Below are 21,598 nucleotides of genomic sequence, written 5' to 3'. Positions count from 1 at the left end.
AACATGTTGTTTGTGACTAGATAATATGGAGACGATCTCATCGACCACCTGTTGTCAAGTGGATCTCGGAGCTTAGATATACCACTACGCTATACAAAATCGTAAATTGAACCTACTTCGATAGGTTTCACATAAATGACCATGTTCTAAACAGGTAGCATTTGGTATGCCTGGTATCCGTATCTAGTAAGCACGTGGTAATTTCAAAATTTCGTAATTGCTACCGCAAAGATTAGTACCGAAGTCAACCTTTTTGTCGATTCAATGATTCACTTTTGCAAGGCCTTTCCTGTCTCATGAAGAAAAGTGGATGAATATAGGCAGCACTACTGCCACTTCGTATTATTCCTGATTCCAGCTTAAAAGTCGGGATAGATGTTACACAATAGAAATCCAATTTATAGGTATCTGAAGATGAGTGACGTCATTCAGTTTTGCTAAGACTATATGCTGCGACTATAAAGAGCACTCTAATATCTGAGAGGAACGTTTTTGGCCGAAAAATTCGGGTTCGGGTATATGAATAAGAATAGCTAACGGTAACATCTCCGAATTATCAATAGCCTTACCCTTGTCGTTACCACTTCCACATGTTGCGGCTCTGCGCTTATAAATTTAACCTCACAAAGGCCGTAGCTATCCGCAGTACAGAGCTTGGGGCTCGTGGAGTGTGGCTCAAAGAGAGATCGCGATAACGCGCGACCAGTCGTGGTTCCGGGGAGGGCGGTATGCAACATTAGCCAATCTCTGGAATCTAGGAAAGTTAATTTGTAATATTACCGCTCCGGTAAGTGGATTTCAAGAGCTGATTCTTTAATTAATTTATTTCATTTTCTTCAGATTTTGCATCCATATTAAATTCATTAACATTTTATATAGTATACCAGAATTAAATAAAAACAATAACTACAATCTCGGAATAGAACAATAGCAATAATAATAATAATATAACAAAAAATCAAATAATAATAATAACAAAACAAAAACTCAAAATTAACGTCAAAACTACCTTAATGAAAGGGCTGGTTTGGATCCAGAGTGCTCAACATGCACACGTGTCCAGTGCTGAATTATTGGGCAGTCCAGATCCATTCGTGAGGCGAACAGCCGTAGGTAGCTGTTGCGACTGACCCGCACGCGGTGAATCAGGGAAGCAATTCGTTTACGAATGATTGCTGCGAAGCATCTATTCGCGCATCCGCAAACATCCTCGACGCGCCGCAGTGACGTATTAAATGCACTCGTGGCCATAAAGTTCATTAAAGAGTATTTTTTTGTTACTCTCCTAACTGTGCATCACGTTTTTACTGTTAAAAAAATACAAAAGTAAAATGCGTAAACAACATAAACTGCGGTTGGGATTAAGATAAAATGGACGAATATCAATAATGTTCTTAAAGCATAATAATATTAATGTACTGTGTCAATATAAATTGAAAATTGAGAATGGGTAGAATTGATGAATTTTAAATAAATCTTATTGATCATTATTTGTGATTGCCGTAGACGGATAACTTTTCATCTCACTTATTATTAAGTAATCAGGATGAATTTCAATAATGTTCTTAAAGCATAATAACATTATTGTACTGTGTTAATATAAATTGAAAATTGAGAATGGGTAGAATTGATGAATTTTAAATAAATGTGATTAATCGATAGACGGATTAATTAATAATATTATCTATATTGATAATTGAGGATTAATAGATAATTGATATACGGATAAGTTTTCATTTCACTTATTATTAAGTAATCAAAATATCGAAGACCGTGAACATAATGAGAATTTCACCAATCTTAAGACATGACATCGAAAACTAACGTACAGTGTACCGTATGTATAGTTTACCCTATGTATAGTGTGTGTTTGAACTCGAACGAATGAACGTTTCTCTGATCCTACGCAATTTAATTAAAATCTTCAAACTCTTGTCGAAATTAACTATTTCAAAAAGCCCGTCTGCCCCCTTAAATTTACATGACGTACATTTTAGACAATGTTAGACAAACAAGGCGATCAAACAAAGATCGCATTAGAACGAGGAGGTCCCATAATATTGAGAAATGTCTCATGTTGTATAACACCGACCATCCGCTGTCCGCCCTCTCATATAACGTAATGGCCGCCGGCTAAATCTTCACATAGTGTTATACGGCAGTCTCAGTCAATAGAAGCTCTCACATTTTAAGCCGCAGTAGTATTCTATTTGTTCCTTTTCTTATAAAAGCATAATGAATAATTTATAGTATATTTTAATAGCACTTTTGTATTAATATGAAAAGTAATTCTATAAAGTAATACTCGGATTGGTTGTGGGACTGCAATGTTTAGTTTATAAAATTGAAATAAAAAATAGGATAGTAAATTAAAAATAACGTTACTCGGGTAACGGTAATATGTTGCCATAAAAATATAAATCAATTATTAGCATTTAACAATATTTTTAGATATTCCATTCGATGTGACAAACACATTTTTAAGGTTAACTTTTTACTGAGCCAAGATCTCTGAAGGAATAAATAATAAATAAATAAAAAACAACAAAACAAATAAATAGTCATTTATTTCGACGCTAAAATCTTAAATCAAAATTTCTATACCCATAGCAATTTAGCCAATGCCACGATCATTACCCAAAGTAGCGGAGACAGTGTTCTTCCGCTGCTGTTTAAGTACCCAAATCTTCTGCCCTGATGGATTAATTCCAGCACAGAATCCATTGTTTCTTGACTATTGGGCAGAATCTGCTCTGGCGGAAGCAGGAAACCGTATTGGCCTCTATCGCGAGACTCGTAACAGTACACGAGTGGAACGTTTAAGTCCTCTTTAACCCAATCAATGCTACCTCCAGTAGCGAGGTCTGGAAAATAAAAATAAAATGATCCTGTATCAAATATAGGACATTAGGTAGTTACCAGACGTGTTAAAGCAACCAAATGCCTGAGTGAAACGATTTTGCGTACAAACTCACGGCCCGAGTTTTAAGTGGTCATTGGGGCCCATCAACATTGCATCATGAATGCCCTTATTCACCTTGAGACATGTAGTCAAGGTTCCACTCTTCAAACTCGAAGCTGAAACAGCTAAAAGTTTTACCTTAAAAAATACCAATCACGTCGTAAATGAATAGCTTCCTAAAATATATCGATAAAATAAGACCTATTAAAAATCTGTTAATTTTCGTAGTAACTGGTATATGTATAAACGTATTACTATCATGCCTAATCCAGCTTAAAGGTTACAGCTGCTCTCAAAGCAGAAATATGAGACTAAATAGAAAATGTGGGATATGAATTCGTTTGGTTAACTATAACAATAAAATATATATTTGTAACTAACAAAAATATTTTTTAATGTGCCCTAAGTAACCACAAGCACCGTCCTCATTGAACCCGTCGCTTGCGACAAAGGGCTCGACGAGTGAATTAACCCATAGACACAGCCCACTGAGTTCCTCGCCGGATCTTCTCAGTGGGTCGCGTTTCCGTTCCGGGGGTAGATTCTGCGAAGCATTGCTTTTGCTAGGGCCAGTGTTAGCAACACTCCCGGTTTGAACCCCGTGAGCTCATCTAGACATCAAGGAGAACAGAAATAGCCTCTCAAGGCTATTAGTATAGGTTGGAAAATTTGTTGATAAAAAGTTTTTACCTATGAAGAACCGAACAGTTGTCTGAAAACATTTAGGCATCACCCATCCCAAACGTTTTTTTTTCCAGGTTACTTAAATTTTTAATAGATCGAGTTTTACTCACAGATAGCCTCAGCTATATTCCCGGTCCTGTAGAGAGTTCCAAATCTGACAGACAAAGCTCCCATGGCGCGTCTTCCGATGTTTATCTGCAATAAATAATGAAATTTTTTATACATAGTCAGGTCATAAATTCTGTCACATGTTTAATGTAAAATAATTGAAACAAGGTTATTCATTATGTAACCATTCATATACCAAAATGTACTTAACAAAACATAGATTCTTATGACACTAAAGTTTATTCAAAATGACCTCCGTGATTTTGAATATAGGCCTTCAATCTGCGCGGCCAGTCGTCTATCGCAGCACGAACGAGGTCCATGTCAATATCGGCGGCTGACTTAATCAAGGATGTCTTGAGTGACTCCAAATTGGGATGAGGCTTTGAGCACGCCTTTTCCTCCAAGTGTTGCCATATCTTGTAATCTAACGGATTCAAATCTGGACTGGAGGAGGGCCAGTCTTCGTGCCGGATGAAGTCGATTTCACGCGCCGCCAGCCAGTCTTGTGTGCTCTTCGCTCTATGAGCTGGCGCCGAATCTTGTTGGAATACCCAGTGCCTGTTATTGAACATGATATAAGAAACAGGTACCACAAGGTTCGTCAGGACTGTATTTTGATACACAACTGCATTCGTTTTTACACCTTTCTCACAAAAATGTACCTCTGTTAAGCCCCAATAAGAAACTCCCAACCATACCATGAGCGAGGATGGAAAATGACCTCGTTGGATACGCGGAATACGGTTGCTCGCTTCTTCATTACTGTGTGCGTACACCTTATCATTTTTTTTGTTGTAGCTCCCTTCTACGGTAAAAATTTTTTCATCCGAAAAAAGAATTTCCCGATATTTTTTTCCCGCGTACCGCTTCAACAAAGCGCGGCATCTCTTCAGTCTCAGGTCCGTTAGACGAGCATTCAAACGATTTCCTGTTTTTCTTCGAAATGCCCGAAGCCCTAAGTCTTCATTTAACACCCCTTTCACCGTGGTTCTGCTTAACCCCATCTAGAGGGCCAACAGTTTCTGCTTACGTTTGGGATTTCTTTGAATTCGCGCCTTCACAGCTTTTATCACTGCTGGAATCCTAACAGACCGAGGGCGACCACTTCTTGACCTGTCATCTACACTAGAGTCTTCATTGTATCGTTTGATGGTACGATAAACGAATCTTTTGGTTATATTAAAATTTTTCAATATGTTAAAAATTTGAATTGGCGCGTAACCGCAACGATGCAACGCAATAACTGCAACACGGTCTTCTTTAAGCGTCCACTCCATATTTAAAAATGAGTAAAATTCTAAATGTATACTATTTTTATTTTCATGAACAATTCGAAATTCGAATTCAATAAACTTTTTTGTGACCAGCATTCTAAAAGAAAAGTTTTTACTGTGTGACAATACTTATGACCTGACTAGGTATATTTGACGTCCGTCAGACTGGAATATTTGTTATGGTTCCGGGAATCTGTACATTTAGTATTGTAATCTAAATAGGCATTTTAATTGAAAAGTTAAAATAATGTGGTATTTTTCTTTCACCAGTAAAACTATACTGGTGCTGTTTTATGCACGAACGAACGGGTCACTCATTAATGGAAGAAGCCTATACATGGTAGATATGATAAGTTTTGATGCGTCTGCAACCCAATTTGTTCGTCATTTGACAAAACTGCTATCAGGATTCTGAGACATGAATAAATTTTACTAAATACAATTATCGTATCGTATCATATGTCGTATCACTCTTGTCAGAGCGGTCGTGGTCGTCATCCAGTATCATTGGTGTGTGCAGATGTTATGCGTCTCACGAGCAATCGCCACTCCTCCCGGTCTGTGGTGAGCCTGGTACACTCATGCAAACAGCCGCCAACTGCCGACTTGATCTGGTCGGTCCATCGCATGGGCAGCCAAAATATAAATATACAAATATACCGCCATCAAAATTTAAGCATAAAATATTCAATGATACTGACACTTCGCTCTGATCTCAACATAGGTAGTTAGGTGCTACTTAGCTTAGGTGCTAGTAAAAAAATAGGGTACAATATCAGCATGTTAATGAAATTAATTTGTGGACACATGGACACAGTTGCCAACTATCGGTAAAATGCTTTCTATATGAGGCTGGTGCGAACTATGTCCTCAGTTTTATGGAAACCATATCACTACTTACTTAACAAGGGTACCAATTTATCGAATGAAAAACGTTTTCGACAAATATTCACGAATGACTTCCACGGTAAAAGAATAACATTGTGTAATCAAAATGAAACTAGTAAAAAATGTCATAATTAGGTACTGCCTGTAGGACGTCTGGTGAACCCGGAAGAGTATGTACCACTACCCTGACCATTTATGTCGCATTAAGTTAAGTGTTTACCGGAACATATAGACACTACAACGTAAATGCCGCTACCCACCTCGAGACATGAGTTCAATTGTCTCAGTTTTTACAGTACAGCACAACGAAACGCATTATTACTTCACGGCAGAAAACGGCAGAGTGGTGGTACCTACCCATGCGGACTCACAAGATAAGCTATAACCAGTGCCGGATAATTGTCTATAACTCTAAATGTCTACGTAAAATGTGTGACATGTGATCGATAATCCTTCAAAAATCGTAGGCACCATGAATTAATCTTATCTCGTATTCAATTAATATTTTATCTAACTAAATGATATTTTATTGTTAAACGCTGTCTGGTATTTTATCTAAAGGAAATGGAATTTATTTATCCGCTAATATGTACTTTACACATAAATAATGGTATTTTGTTATCGAATACCTATACGTTTTTTGTAAATATATATATATTTATTGAAAAGTATTTTTAAGTTTAGGAAAGTACCACCTTACTGTAGGTACTACTGTATTCTACTTACTTCTATATTATTGATTATAGTTTGTAAGGTGTTTCAATATCTTCATTTCTGACTAGCTGACCCAGCAGACTTCGTAGTGCCTCAATCGATAAATAAAAGACCTAAACTTTTGTATAAAATAAATTTAAAACAGACAAAAAGCATCCGTCCGACGGGGGACACATCAGAGGAAAAACAAAATTGTTATTTTTATTTAAGTCCGAGCATTTTCATATTTATCTACCTTTTAAACCTTCTCTGAACTTCCACAAATAATTCGAGACCAAAATTAGTCAAATCGGTCCAGCCGTTCTCGAGTTTTAGCGAGGCTAACGAACAGTATTTCATTTATATATAACTAGTCAGGTCATAAGTATTGTCACACAGTAAAAACTTTTCTTTTAGAATGCTGGCCACAAAAAAGATTATTGAATTCGAATTTCGAATTGTTCACGAAAATAAAAATGTATACTTTTAGAATTTTACTCATTTTTAAATATGGAGTGGACGCTTAAAGAAGACCGTGTTGCAGTTATTGCGTTGCATCGTTGCGGTTACGCGCCAATTCAAATTTTTAACATTCTGAAAATTTTTAATATAACCAAAAGATTCGTTTATCGTACCATCAAACGATACAATGAAGACTCTAGTGTAGATGACAGGTCAAGAAGTGGTCGCCCTCGGTCTGTTAGGACTCCAACAGTGATAAAAGCTGTGAAGGCGCGAATTCAAAGAAATCCCAAACGTAAGCAGAAACTGTTGGCCCTTCAGATGGGGTTAAGCAGAACCACGGTGAAAAGGGTGTTAAATGAAGACTTAGGGCTTCGGGCATATCGAACAAAAACAGGACATCGTTTGAATGCTCGTCTAATGGACCTGAGACTGAAGAGATGCCGCGCTTTGTTGAAGCGGTACGCGGGAAAAAAATATCGGGAAATTCTTTTTTCGGATGAAAAAATTTTTACCGTAGAAGAAAGCTACAACAAACAAAATGATAAGGTGTACGCACACAGTAATGAAGAAGCGAGCAACCGTATTCCGCGTGTCCAACGAGGTCATTTTCCATCCTCGCTCATGGTATGGTTGGGAGTTTCTTATTGGGGCTTAACAGAGGTACATTTTTATGAGAAAGGTGTAAAAACGAATGCAGCTGTGTATCAAAATACAGTCCTGACGAACCTTGCGGAACCTGTTTCTCATACCATGTTCAATAACAGGCACTGGGTATTCCAACAAGATTCGGCGCCAGCTCATAGAGCGAAGAGCACACAAGACTGGCTGGCGGCGCGTGAAATCGACTTCATCCGGCACGAAGACTGGCCCTCCTCCAGTCCAGATTTGAATCCGTTAGATTACAAGATATGGCAACACTTGGAGGAAAAGGCGTGCTCAAAGCCTCATCCCAATTTGGAGTCACTCAAGACATCCTTGATTAAGGCAGCCGCCGATATTGACATGGACCTCGTTCGTGCTGCGATAGACGACTGGCCGCGCAGATTGAAGGCCTGTATTCAAAATCTCGGAGGTAATTTTGAATAAACTTTAGTGTCATAAGAATCTATGTTTTGTTAAGTTCATTTTGGTATATGAATGGTTACATAATGAATAAACTTGTTTCAATTATTTTACATTAAACATGTGACAGAATTTATGACCTGAATAGGTATATACAGTCAAACCTGGGTAAGTGAGAACTGGATAAGTAAGAAAACTCTATAAGTGAGAGTAATAGCCAGGACCCGTCATTTTAAGCTCCCAAAACCTCTATTAGCGAGAAACAGAAACCTCTGTAAGAGTGAGTCGTTTTTCCCTCATGGACCTCCGTAAGTGAGACTGCTACCTATCTATACCTCTATAAGCGACAGCCGAGTTTTATTTATTTATTTATATTATTTAGGAGGAACAAATGACAAAACCTATTTTATGACTCATTCTTAACTTTCGTGGAACTTCCTATCATTGTTTTTGTTATGTTTTCTCGTCAATATTGAACCTATTCTATTTCGTGGAACCAAAAAATAACGTTGTTATTTTATCGCATTCTTTTCGAATGGACACGTGTGCCTGTGTACTGTCCTGTTTGTCGGACTTACTCAGTTCATCGTTAATCAATTGCGAAGGAAAGTTCTATTCTGCATCATGTAAAAACGGAAAATTAAAGTACTGTCATTAAAGTCATAAACTTAAAATAGTGAATGCATTTGAATGCGGAAAATCCCGAATCGAAATTCAGAGGGAGCATTAGCGAGAAACTCGGGTTAGTGAGAAACCTCTATAAGCGAGAATGAGATTGTGCTCCCTTGAACTCTCGCTTATCCAGGTTTGACTGTATATAAAAATGAATTGCTGTTAGTTTAATTAGTCTCGCTAAAACTCGAGAACGGCTGGACCAATTTGGCTAAGTTTAGTCTTGAATTATTCGTGGAAGTCCAGGGAAGGTTTAAAACAGAGATAAATATGAAAATACCCAGAAACAAATAAAAATAACAATTTTGATGTTTCCCTTTGATGTCCCCCCCGTCGGACGGATTCCTTTTATTAGTTTATTTTATACAAAAGTTTAGGTCTTTTATTTATCGATTGAGGCACTACGAAGTCTGCCAGGTCAGCTAGTAATGTATAATTAAACGTACTACTTACTGCGTCGTGGTAATTGGCGTAAGGAGCTGTTGAGTTGCCGAACGGAATCAGAAGAAGTTCTCCAAACGAATGGAAAGAGAGATACATATCGATTCTGTCTCCAAGGCTCCTCAAATACGTCGATAATGATCTGCTCTCGGGTTCAGAAAACGGTCCTGGACCGGCGTAGGTGTCAGTAGCTGGATTGGTGCTGGCTCCACTGACTGTTATTTTTGTAGATATTAATTATTGAAAGCGATGTAAAAATCTACGACATCTAGCAGCCATATTATTTTCGAATAATTATATAAATTAAATTAAATTCACTTATAATTATAACCTGATCAAGGAGATTTCCGCACGCCTCATCGACGCCTCAAGGGATCCAAGGGCTGGCGCGCATTTTGGACAAAGGTTGAGCCTGGCCATTTAACGGGGAAATGCCGCCAGCCTCTTGAGCACCCTACCCTATGAGCGCAGCGATTTGGGGTCGATTTTTTACATTATCAAGTTTTATTTTGAATTTGGTATAAGTATATATTTGAAGTAGTTTATTTAGTAGTTTTAAACTATTCTGATAATTGAAATAAAATATTCTAGATTAAAAAAAAAGTTATACCTACACTTGTTTAAATAATTAAATACTACCAATACTATTCGATGCGTCATTAATCAGCACAACTCAGTTAACTGCTAGTCTAATGCGACTCAGATTTAGAAATCTTTCTAGATTAACATTGACATATATGCTGAAAAGACCGCAGTAATTGCATATCTGATGGCTTTTGAGATCGTTTGCTTGGCCATTCAAAAAAACATGATTATTCTCTATAATTATTATCTATTATAGTCTATTATAGTCTATATTAAAGTCTTGTAAACGTCCAATATAAGTTGGCAGTTCAATAAACTTACCGAGCCAATTGCTGTTCCAATTTCTGTTCAAATCGACACCGAAGAAGTTGCCGATAGGACGCCTGTTCTTACGCCACATACGGAACTAAAAGAATAGAAATCTATAGATGCTATTTTTGTGTACCTTAGTTTTATTGGTTGAACAATACAAATTTATAGATTTACTTAAAGTCCTCATTTGTATGTCAATTATCAGTCCCCTCATTATCTCGATGGTGAATTCTTGCATAGTAGTTATATTTTAATCATTTTATTCATGAAACTTTCGTGAATTTTTCATGCGTACTGTCATTCACCTATTATTCTTTCATAAAATTTGTATTCATTTAAACTTAAAAGTCGTCACGTCTAATTAAATATGTTAGAAACAATTACTTACATTAGTATGACTCCATACATAGCCATCAGGATTGGTCACTGGAAAGATATACCAGTCAAAATCACGAGCAGCTGCTCTCGTCTCTGGGTTAGTACTGGTAAGTAGTTCATTAGCAATGAAACAGACGGTAGCTGGCGATATCCATTCTCTGGCATGTAGGCCTCCTTCCAAGAATATAATCTTTCTACCGCTGCCGTGAGATATTCTGAAACCTTCGATTTCTCGACCCTCGTAACTGACGCCTCCAACTAATTTCGTCACTTCCGAATAAGTTCGGACTAAATCATTGATCCAGGCATTGATTCCTTCTAAATTGTAGTAAGTATCAAATCGCATGCTCGGTGTGCGTCCTCTTGTGTAAGGGCTAACTGTCTCTTTATCAATAGCTCTGGAAAACCGAATTTATTGTATTTTAACCAGTAATATTTCGCTTTCTCGCCTTTATTTACATTTTACGTCAATATGAATACCTTGCTACCTTGTAAATCTCAGGCCTAATATTTCCAAGGGTTGTTTTTTTACCGTTCATCAGTAGTAGATCTATGCTTGCTTACTATACAATCATCGAACCATCAAAAATTGCTAATTAGAAACATATGCATACTTACTCTTGAATATTGGACATGACAATCTCATAATTAATTCCATTGCTGCTTAGAAAATTATCCAAATCAATTTTGTTCTCAGGTTTGCTCATGATATTCACGAATTCGGCTTTGATACCAGGACTTGACCAGAAATCGAATCTTAAATCGTTATCCTGAAGGTTCTGTAGTATTTCGATCTGTCGTTCATTTTCTGGTAGAACTTTGAATAAAGTATAATTATCGAATCTAAACTTTTCACTCAAAACGACTGGGGCGAGTAAAAGAAAACTAAAATTAAATAAAAAACGCATCATTTTGACACTAGCTAGTATATTACGTTGACGATAAGTTTCACACAACTAAAATCCAAAACAGTATCAACATTTATGTTGAAAATTTGATGGATCTATAGTGAATTATAATGATACTTAAACGTGGGTAAAAAAACGATGATAACAATTTTAAATAATCTTATCGATAAAACGGATAAAAACAACCGCTTTGATACTTGTTCGTTTATACTTTTAATTTATTTACCTATAAGGGACATGATTTGAGGAATTTTTCGAGATGATACCAGCATCTCGTTTTTACCATCGCACCGCCCGCCACCGGAGTAGAGTTCATCCACATTACCTGGAGCCACTGCGGTCATCCACAGTGCGTTTCCAGAGATCTTTTTTGCCACGTACCATCCGGCTATGGAATGAGCTTCCCCTCCACGGTGTTTCACGAGCGCTATGACATGTACTTCTTCAAACGAGGGTTGTGAAGAGTATTAAGCGGTAGGCAGCGGCTTGGCTCTGCCCCTGGCATTGCCATGTTGTCTATGGGCGACGATAACCACTCACCATCAGGTGGGCCGTATGCCCGTCTGCCTGCAAAGGCAATAAAAAAAATATATATATTTTGCTACATCATTATTTATTAAAATATTAAGTAGTAGAAGTAAAATAAGTAAACAGTGCTAAAAAATTCACGAAATGCTTTTAATTTGTATGAAATTAGGATTGTAAAAATTATTTTGCTTGTGCATTTTTGTTTGCTATGTTCTACGAATCTAATCTTTCTGTCGAAAAATATGCAGTTTCCGTTCTTGGCGAATTACATTAATTATTATTTAATTTTTAATTAACTCGTTTCGACCAAGAATAATGCAAAGTGCAGTGGAATGTTTCAAAACTTGTTGGGACAGGCGTGATTATTATTAAAATACACATAACCTTCCTATTAGTGGAAGAGTTCACAATAATGCACTTTTATGCCTAGTATCCTATCCACACTATTCATATTATTGTATTATATTGTGTTCAACTTAAAAAAAAAGTTGGTATTTTGTATGTTTATTTTTTTGGAAATACATAGAACATAATAATATATGAATAATGTAGATGGTTGACTAGGTATAGAAGTTTATATACTCGTAGAAGTGAATATAAATAATCGGAATAGATTTTTCAAAAATAAAATAGTACAGATGTCATGTCTACTAAAGACAAAACGCACTGAATGTTACAAATTAATTGAAGTACAATAATGATTTATCTTGATTACAAATAATCACACCTAAACTAGCACTTTTCAAATTATATGCATGTAGAGAAACCATCGAAATCAGAAAGTAGTTATAAAATGTCAGACGAGGGAATCAGACTCGTAACTTTTTTGTGAATTTTGATTGCTAGGTTAATAAACATCACACAACAGATTTAACAACGAAAAGCAGTAGTGGAGTTAAAAATGAAAATTTTAGTCCGTTTCCGCTGTTCATGTATCCAAATCTCTTGGCTTGGTGGATGAGGTCTATTATAGAGTCCATTGTCTCTTCGCTGGTGGGCAAGATCTGATCAGGAGGCAGGAGATGACCGAAAGTTCCCCTGTCACGGAGCTCGTATATGTAGACTAAGGGAACGTCAAGGAATTCTTTGACCCAATCTGCGCTGCTTCCCGTTGCATGGTCTGATAAATGAAGAGTTACTATTATAATAATACTAGCTTTTGCCCGCGGCTTCGTCCGCGTGGAATAGTTACTTTGGTATAACGCTAAATTTTACCCGCGACTTCATTTACGTAGAAGTAAGTGTATTTTTGAATAATAAAATGTTAAGGAGCTATTTAAGGTACCAAAATCATGCTTTTTAGCCGACTTCAAAAGAGGAGGTTATTAGGGCTCTGCTCGTATTGGTCTTAGCATGATGTTATAAATAGCCTTCCTCAATAAATAAGCTATCTAACACTGAAAGAATTTTTCAAATCGAACCAGTAGTTCCTGAGATTAGCGCGTTCAAACGAAAAAACTCTTCAGCTTTATAATATTAGTATAGATTATGTTATTCCTGATAAAAAAAAATTGAGAGCCGTAATAATTCAAGATAGCTAGTTGTTTTATATCGGGTAATTATTACGATCTCGATTATTATCTATATCATTAAAATATTGAATGCTAATTCAACAATTCGTAATGGCTTCCAATATGCCAGTATTCAGGATATGCCGATCGAAACGATGAGGCTTCAAAAGTTCACATTTTAATTATCATAATAATAATAACTAATAAATGAGAACAAATCATACACGGTCATTCGGTCCCGATTTAGGATTCACTGTGTTATATTTTGTACCAGAGACTGATAAACATATTGATATACTTTTAATTATATACATAAGGTGATTTAATCCGAAGAGAGTAAGTTGATGTACATAATAATATGTGCGTATTGTGTTGCTTTTGTTTTTTTGTCTATACTAATATTATAAAGAGGAAAGATTTGTTTGTTTGTTTGTTTCGAATAGGCTCCGAAACTACTGGACCGATTTGAAAAATTCTTTTTCCATTAGAAGCCGACATTGTCCCTGATGAACATAGGCTACTTTTTTTTTTTTTTTTTGGTGTCATATGTCTTTTAATGTTTCCGAAGCGAAGCGAAGGCGGGTCGCTAGTGTAAACTAAAATTTCTAAATTTCTCTTTTTTTTTCTTTGTTATCTACTTATATGTGGTTTTAATTATGTAAACACGTTTGGTTATTGTTTTAGCAATTTTTTTAAATATTTTTTTTTGTTTTGTGCTGTCGGTTTCTCAAATAAATAAATAAAATAAAATATACCAATCACTGATCAGTGAAAACTAATTTTACTGTTTAGGCTCGCGTTTTTATTTTCATTATAGTATATCCAACTATAGTTTTCCGTGACCACAAAAGTATTATTAAGTTCGTCCACGACCCGCGAATTTCTAGATTGTATTATTAATTACTCACATATGGCTTCAGCTATATTTCCTGTTGTATATTCTGTACCGTATCTCACGGATAAAGCTCCCATCGCACGCCTTCCAATATTCACCTGCATAAAAGAAATAAACTTCAATAATCTAGTTATAAAGAAAATAAAGCAGTAATGCGTTTCGGTTTGAAGGGTGGGGCAGCCATTGTAACTATACTGAGACCTTAGGACTTATCTCAAGGTGGGTGGCGCATTTACATTGTAGAAGTCTATGGGCTCCAGTAACCACTTAACACCAGGTGGGCTGTGAGCTCGTCCACCCATCTAAGCTATAAATAAATAAAAAAAGAAAAAAAATATTCGATGGCTACAAACTAAGATTTTCTCCTGTGTAATGACACAGTCTTCTGTGTAATGTCAAACATTCATAAAAGACAAGGACATCATTCATACAAAACACTCTGAATATGAAATTTTTATCACACTGATACCGAGTCAGACCAAAGAATGATCGTGGACATCTTGGTATATGTATCAAGAATCATAAAACATACAACCAACGTTACAAAATTAAGTAGTTAGATCTTAATTCCAACACGTAAGAATTTCATGCTCAGTATAAATTCACAAAATTATAAGGGATTATTATGAAATTATCATGATTATAAGATTTTACCATCCAATCAGTTATAATCCATTGTTTTTCTTTTTGTTCGTTTCGTTAATTTTTCTATTTATTAACTGAGATAGGCTGACCAACTTGTGGCTAACTTAGAGTTAATTGTTTGCCATAATCCCTAAGTAACGTCTATGATTTAGGAGAACAAGATTAGAAAAACCGGTACATCCAATATACTAGAATTCGAACTCCACGAGTTTAAGTTTAAGGCAGGTGGAGTAATTTCTGTTCTTAATTACTACATAGGCCATAATCTCAGCTATTTATCTAGTGAAAAAAAATAAGCTTCTAAGCACTTACCACATCATAATAATTTGCCAAAGGCTGAGTTGTGTTGCCAAAAGGTACCAATAACAGCTGGCCAGAGGAATGCATCGACAGGTATATATCAATTTTATTTCCGATAGCCGTTATGTATGTGGAAAGAGTGCGGGTTTCGGGTTCCGAGAATGGTCCAAGACCAGCGTAGTTATTTGAAGACGGATTAGTACTGGAGCCTTTAACTGAAATAGGGAAAAATAAGGATAAAATATCAAAGTAACAGAAAATCACACTAAAAAGTTAAAAAATCTTCTACTGCTTTCTTTGTATTTACATCTGATTCCCGATTCATAGGTACACTCATGGTAACCACCAAGAGTTTAGTTTAAAAACAATTGCAAGCCTCTACTATATTTAATTTTAATGCCATAAAACACTGTGTGCTACTAATCGATCTTAAGCTTCGGCTGGTAGCCCACTGAGTTTCTCGCCGAATCTTCTCAGTGGGTCGCGTTTGCGATCCGGTGGTAGATTCTGCGTAGCACTGCCCTTGCTAGGGCTAGTGTTAGCACCACTCCGGTTTGAGCCCCGTGAACTCACCTACACGTTAGGGTGAAGCTGAAATAGCCTCTCAAGGCTATCAGCATAGGTAGGAAAAAAATATGCTCCGGCTGGCATTTCAATTCCTATGCTACTGTTCCAACCTCATGACTTTATGGGTTTCGGTGGACGTTAAAGATCAGGTGGATCTAAAGCTCGTCTATTTCTCCACTTAAGCTCTGAGTATGATGATGATGATGATGATGATCATCCGACCGATTTCGGCCATGGCGACCACTTTGACTCCTATCCGTCGGTTTGGCGCTCGTGCGCTCGAAGATGGCTTATATAGCCTATCTTCGCGGCAAAACTCCTTGCGCATTGAGAGCACGCTCTGAGTATATTTAAATAAGATATCAAGACACTTTTTATTGCAAGTATGACTTAGATGTGCCTTGAATATGACTGATTTGTATGACTAGCGTTAACTACGTCGCGTAGCATGGAGAACTCGCTTAAATGATCACAATTTTATATTGTACATTGTGTTATTTCAGCATGATTGAGTCGTCACCCTATCCCAGGCTGATTGACAGCGTGGGATAAACACCGAAATATATGGCGCAAAGCTTTGTTCGTTTGTCATATTATTTCATAAATAATTTTCATGTTATTAATAAAGTTTTGTCTATTGTCCTAATATAAAAATACTATGCCCTATTCCTTACAACATCAATCAATAAATGAATATTATGTTAATCACATACCCAACCAGTTACTGTTCCAGTTTCTATTTAAATCAATACCAAATTCTGTACCGACTGGCTTTCTGTTTTTGCGCCACAGTCTAAACTAAAAAAAAATACAAAAAATAATAAATTAGTTATTTGATAAAGATACTTCAAAATACCAAGTATTTGCCTAAATTACTTATATTTTCAATAAAAACTCTTCAACATCCTGCAATTTGTTACGGTGAGTGACTAAAATCATACATTGCAGAACCATGTTACCTAGGCGGCACTGAAAATTTCGGGAATTAACGAAGTGACACAACATTACTATATAAAAATGTATTTATTGCTTTTCGAAGTATTCTCCGCGAAATTGGACACATTTTTCCATACGATGGAACCAATCATTGAAGCAACCATTCCATTCGGAAGTTGGGGTCTCCAAAATGGCCGTTTTGTAGGCGTCCACAGCTTCTGCAGGTGATGAAAATCTCTGTCCACGCGATTTATTCTTTATTTTAGGGAAAGTATAGAAATCATTAGGGCTTAGGTCGGGGCTGTACGGCGGATGGTCTAATAATTCTACGTTTTCTTGCTCTAAAAACTCTTTTGTTCTGTGCGCGGTGTGAGAACTCGCATTGTCGTGATGGAGGATGATGCGGCGGTTGCAGTTCTCTTTACGGAGTTCAAAAACGACCTGTGGCAAACAAATGCTAGCATACCATTCTCATTAACCTTTCTTTGTCCCTCAAGAAGAATAGTCGTAATATGGCCGGTTTTGGAGGCAAACGTGGCCACCATTTTTTTTGCAACACTCCGTGAACGAACAATTTTTGTTGGCTTTAACTCATTTTCGAACACCCAAACTCGTGAGTGGTTTTTTGTTTCGGGTTCGTACGCGTATATCCAGGATTCGTCACGTGATACAATGTTGTATACAGCATTTGAGGATCCTGCGTGGAATCATTCGAGAGTTCTGACGCACCAAGTAACGCGAGCCGCTTTTTGCTCTTCACAGAGCGAATGCGGTATCCATCGGGAAAACAACTTTTTTACACCTAATTGTTCATGCAAGATTATTTGTATTTGACTCATGCCAATGTCTAAAGTTGCCTGAATTTCGCGGTATGTCACATGTCAATCTTCCTCAATCAGCTTACGCACAGCATCAACGTTTTCTTGGGTGACTGCAGTTTTTGGACGACCTTGACGGGGATCATCACTGAGCTTGACACGTCCACGTTGAAACTCAGCAAACCAGCGAAAAATTGTGGTTTTGGATGGGGCTTCATCACCAAATGCAGAAATCATCCGGTCAACACACTGTTTTTGTGTTAAGCCACTTCGAAAGTCATAATAAATCATCGCTCTTGAATTTTCTCGAGTCAATTCCATTTTCTCAACGACTAAACAAGTTTGACAAAACCTCCTGACAAGACCGAGAATCTTTTTTTAAATAAATAAATGGTATTCGATTTTTAAAACCAAGGAGTTTTCAATTAAAAAGATTTTGATATGACAGGAACAGTGGACATATTCCATTCCCGATACTTTTAGTGCAGCCCTCGTAGGTTGTAGATAAAAGGTAAAAGGTAGGTATTTCTAACATTATTAGTAACAAAAAGGTAGAAATAAAATAAATTATACTATATTATAATCTAGTTTAGGTATATTGTTATTGAATTTTAAATGAAATATGTATATCAATTCCATTCTAATTAGTTGAAGATTTAAAGACAATGTTGTCTTGCATTGAGTGAGAACTTGAATCACTCAATGCGACTGTTCAACCGTATGTTTTTCTTTTAATCAGAAACTAAAACCATATGCTTTAGATGACAGGTTAAAATGGACTGAAGGAAAATTAAGTGATAAAGATTATGACTTGCACTAAGCATTAAAAAAAAAATTAGATGGAAACATACACTGTCAATCGAAATCATTCCTTTAATGTGGTTTTAAAAATCATTCATATAAAATACATAAAATAACAAATTACCACATATTTCTTATACGAGTAATACATAAACACTTATTTCCATATACACTTACATCAGTGTGTGTCCAAACATACCCATCTGGGTTCGTCACAGGGAATATATACCAGTCGAAATCTCTTGCTGCTGCCCTTGTCTCTGGATCGTTACTAGTAAGCAACTGGGCGGTGATATAGCATACTGTAGCTGGAGTGATCCATTCTCTAGCATGAATACCGCTTTCGATAAACACTATCCTTCTACCGGACCCATGGGATATTTTCAATCCCTTAATTTCTCGACCTGAATTTAATTTGATTTTATTTGCATAGTCTAGTAAGAGACTTTTTTAATTTTTTATTTCTTGATTTGATGGGTGGACAGCCCACCTGGTGGTAAGTGGTTACTGGAGCCCATAGACATCTACAACGCAAATGCGCCACTCACCTTGAGATATAAGTTGTAAGGTCTCAAGTATAGTTACAAACCGAAACGCATTACTGCTTCACGGCAGAAATAGGCAGGGTGGTGGTACCTACCCACGCGGACTCACAAGAGGTCCTACTACCAGTAAGTATAGTTATAGTTAGTATAGTAATAGTATAGCTATAGTGCTGGCTAAAGTGAATGGAAGACGAACCAGAGGTTGGAGCTAAAAAAGATGGAGTGACTAAGTGGCCGAGCATCTGGTCACGAGACTGAGTCACGCACTTCACTGTACCACTGACCAACATAATTGGCTACAAATTACAAAAAAAAGGTCACAGGCGGGTTCATCACGATACTCAGCAATGAGCGATCGACTGAAGAAGCAGGAGCTTAGTAAGATAGAGAATAGGGAAGACTATCAAAAAGATTATTTTAAATTAGCTGCAGAAACTATAACTGGGTAATAAATATAATATAGGGAGATTATTTCAAGAACCTATTTAATTATGCTACAAATATTTCTGTAGACCCAAATATCAATGTCTCATTATTATTATAATAAATTTTAAATGGTTTATCTGTCTTAATAATGAGACCATCACAACCATCTCAACTTAAAAATTCTACTCCTAATTTTGCTTAAATTTGCCGTAGAATCAATATTCCTAGTTTGAGCACATATGATGAGAAATTTGATACCACTGCTCTATTGCCTCTAAAGCCATTATGTGTAGGCTGCATCATGGACACGATCATCATTAGGTTGATACAATTAAGATTTCCATTTCACGATAGGATTAGTTCATTGATGGAATTCGGACGGTTCTATTCACGTATTAAATCTGTGACTTAGAGAAGTAGCTTTTTAGGAGCAGAACTGAGTTGCTAAGTCATCTATTTATGCAAAAAAAATACCTTCATATGAAGTACCAGCGACTTCAGTTGTGACAATATCTGGATATGTTTTTGCTAAATCATCTATCCAGGCGTATATTTCTTCCAGTTCGTAATACGCATCCCATTGCATACTTCGGATATTATTGCGTGTATACTTTTTAACTGTCTGTCGGTCAATGGCTCTGAAAGTTTCAACATGTTCGGTGCGGGAAATCATTTGGCACTTTAATTAATAATAGCTAATAGGACAGGCTGATACTGCCGTTTGCAACAGAGTCGTTGGGTTTGTTAGGTGGATACAAAACGGACCGATGGTTCAAAATAATTATTTTTGTAACTTGTACATTATGTAAAACAAAAACAAGACAGGCAACGGTCAAGTTTCAGGAACACGACCTTCAGCAATGAAGAAAACGACGAAGATGATGATGACATTATGTAAAAAATATTGAAATTATATATAGCACGATGCAGGCTTGAGACTTATTCCTTTCAGCGATTTTATCCAATAAAACTTAGTACATGGTTTTACTTACAACAACTAAAAACTGATAAATAATAAGAAAAATTAAATAATAAGACTAAGTAAATTTTAAATGGCCAAAAAGAAAAACATACAAACACCTATTTTTTTGCGATAAATATTTGTAATCGGTAGTATATGTATTAAACTAATTATAGAATTTTATTACGGAATCGTAAATAAAGGAAAGGGGAAATAAAATATAATTTCAAATAAAAAAATACTGTATTGTCATATGCTAACGGTAGCACGTCATTACGGATCCTCCTGATCCATTAACGGTGCTTTTAGGCATCACAAGCACCGGTCACTGTCCTCGTCGAACCCGTCGCTTGCGACGAAGGGCTCGACGAGCGAATTAAACCACACACAGCCCACTGAGTTTCTCGTCAGATCTTCTCAGTGGGTCGTGTTTCCGATCCGGTGGTAGATTCTGCGTAGCACTGCTCTTGCTATGGTCAGTGTTAGCAACTCTCCGGTTTGAGCCCGGTGAGTTCACCTACAAACGTTAGAGCGAAGCTGAAATAGCCTCTCAAGGCTATCAGCATAGGTAGGAAAAAAAAACCATATGCTTACGGAAAGCCATGGCTTTATCATCGCCAAGGTCCATAAGCGACATTCAAACCATACTTTCCTTCGCCTTGTATGGCAATAACATAAGATACTCACTCTTGTATGTTTTGAATAGTTGGTATAAATGCCACATTATTCTGAATTAAAATATTTTCAAGGTCTATTTTATCATGTGGTGCAGCTACTACGTTCAAATATTCAGCAGTAGGAATAGGATCGTCCCAGAAATCGAACCTTCTATCATTTTCGTACAATTCTTGCAAAATCACAAAGTCACTACTATCCTTCGGTAATATTTTGTAAAGAGTATAATTATCGAATTTAAATCTTTCACTTGCCACAAAAGAACCAGCCAGAAATAAAATGAAAAAAATTAAAATCATTTTCGTATGCTGTAATTATGCTACAACCAAACTAGTTGTAGCTGTTTACTGTATCTAAATAAATAAAGTTGATATTAAAAATTGTGTTAAACCATAAACTAATTGGTGCTGTAAAATAATTTGGTGCAGTAAATATTTTTTAGGATACCTTTAGGATATAATGGAAATTTACAATCGATTTTATCATTTATCTAATTATCTAATCTTTTATTGAGACTACAACCTAATGTCTCAAGGTAGACAGTGTTGTGATTCC

At 36.5% G+C, this 21,598-nt stretch overlaps 2 protein-coding genes across 2 annotated transcripts; both read right to left on the bottom strand.

Annotated features, from left to right (window-relative positions):
• Positions 1 to 2,548: 2,548 nt before the first annotated feature.
• On the bottom strand, positions 2,549 to 11,894 carry LOC114243904 (zinc carboxypeptidase-like). The gene is made up of 6 exons (XM_089738298.1): positions 11,146 to 11,894; positions 10,538 to 10,925; positions 10,159 to 10,243; positions 9,265 to 9,467; positions 3,757 to 3,841; positions 2,549 to 2,864 (listed from the first exon to the last, which is right to left on the bottom strand). The coding sequence occupies exons 1-6, from the start codon at positions 11,436 to 11,438 to the stop codon at positions 2,599 to 2,601; spliced, it is 1,320 nt and encodes a 439-aa protein (XP_089594424.1). The 5' UTR covers positions 11,439 to 11,894; the 3' UTR covers positions 2,549 to 2,598.
• A 135-nt stretch (positions 11,895 to 12,029) lies between these two features.
• LOC114243903 (zinc carboxypeptidase-like) lies at positions 12,030 to 21,385 on the bottom strand. The gene is made up of 7 exons (XM_028175552.2): positions 21,056 to 21,385; positions 19,882 to 20,045; positions 18,614 to 18,840; positions 16,595 to 16,679; positions 15,327 to 15,529; positions 14,383 to 14,467; positions 12,030 to 13,083 (listed from the first exon to the last, which is right to left on the bottom strand). Exons 1-7 carry the CDS (start codon positions 21,340 to 21,342, stop codon positions 12,821 to 12,823), a joined length of 1,314 nt encoding a protein of 437 aa, XP_028031353.2. The 5' UTR covers positions 21,343 to 21,385; the 3' UTR covers positions 12,030 to 12,820.
• Positions 21,386 to 21,598: the final 213 nt, after the last annotated feature.

The sequence above is a fragment of the Bombyx mandarina genome, chromosome 25, assembly GCF_030267445.1.
Source record: "Bombyx mandarina strain Sakado chromosome 25, ASM3026744v2".
NCBI classification, from domain to species: domain Eukaryota; kingdom Metazoa; phylum Arthropoda; class Insecta; order Lepidoptera; family Bombycidae; genus Bombyx; species Bombyx mandarina.
This window is presented reverse-complemented; position numbering and strand designations above follow the sequence as displayed.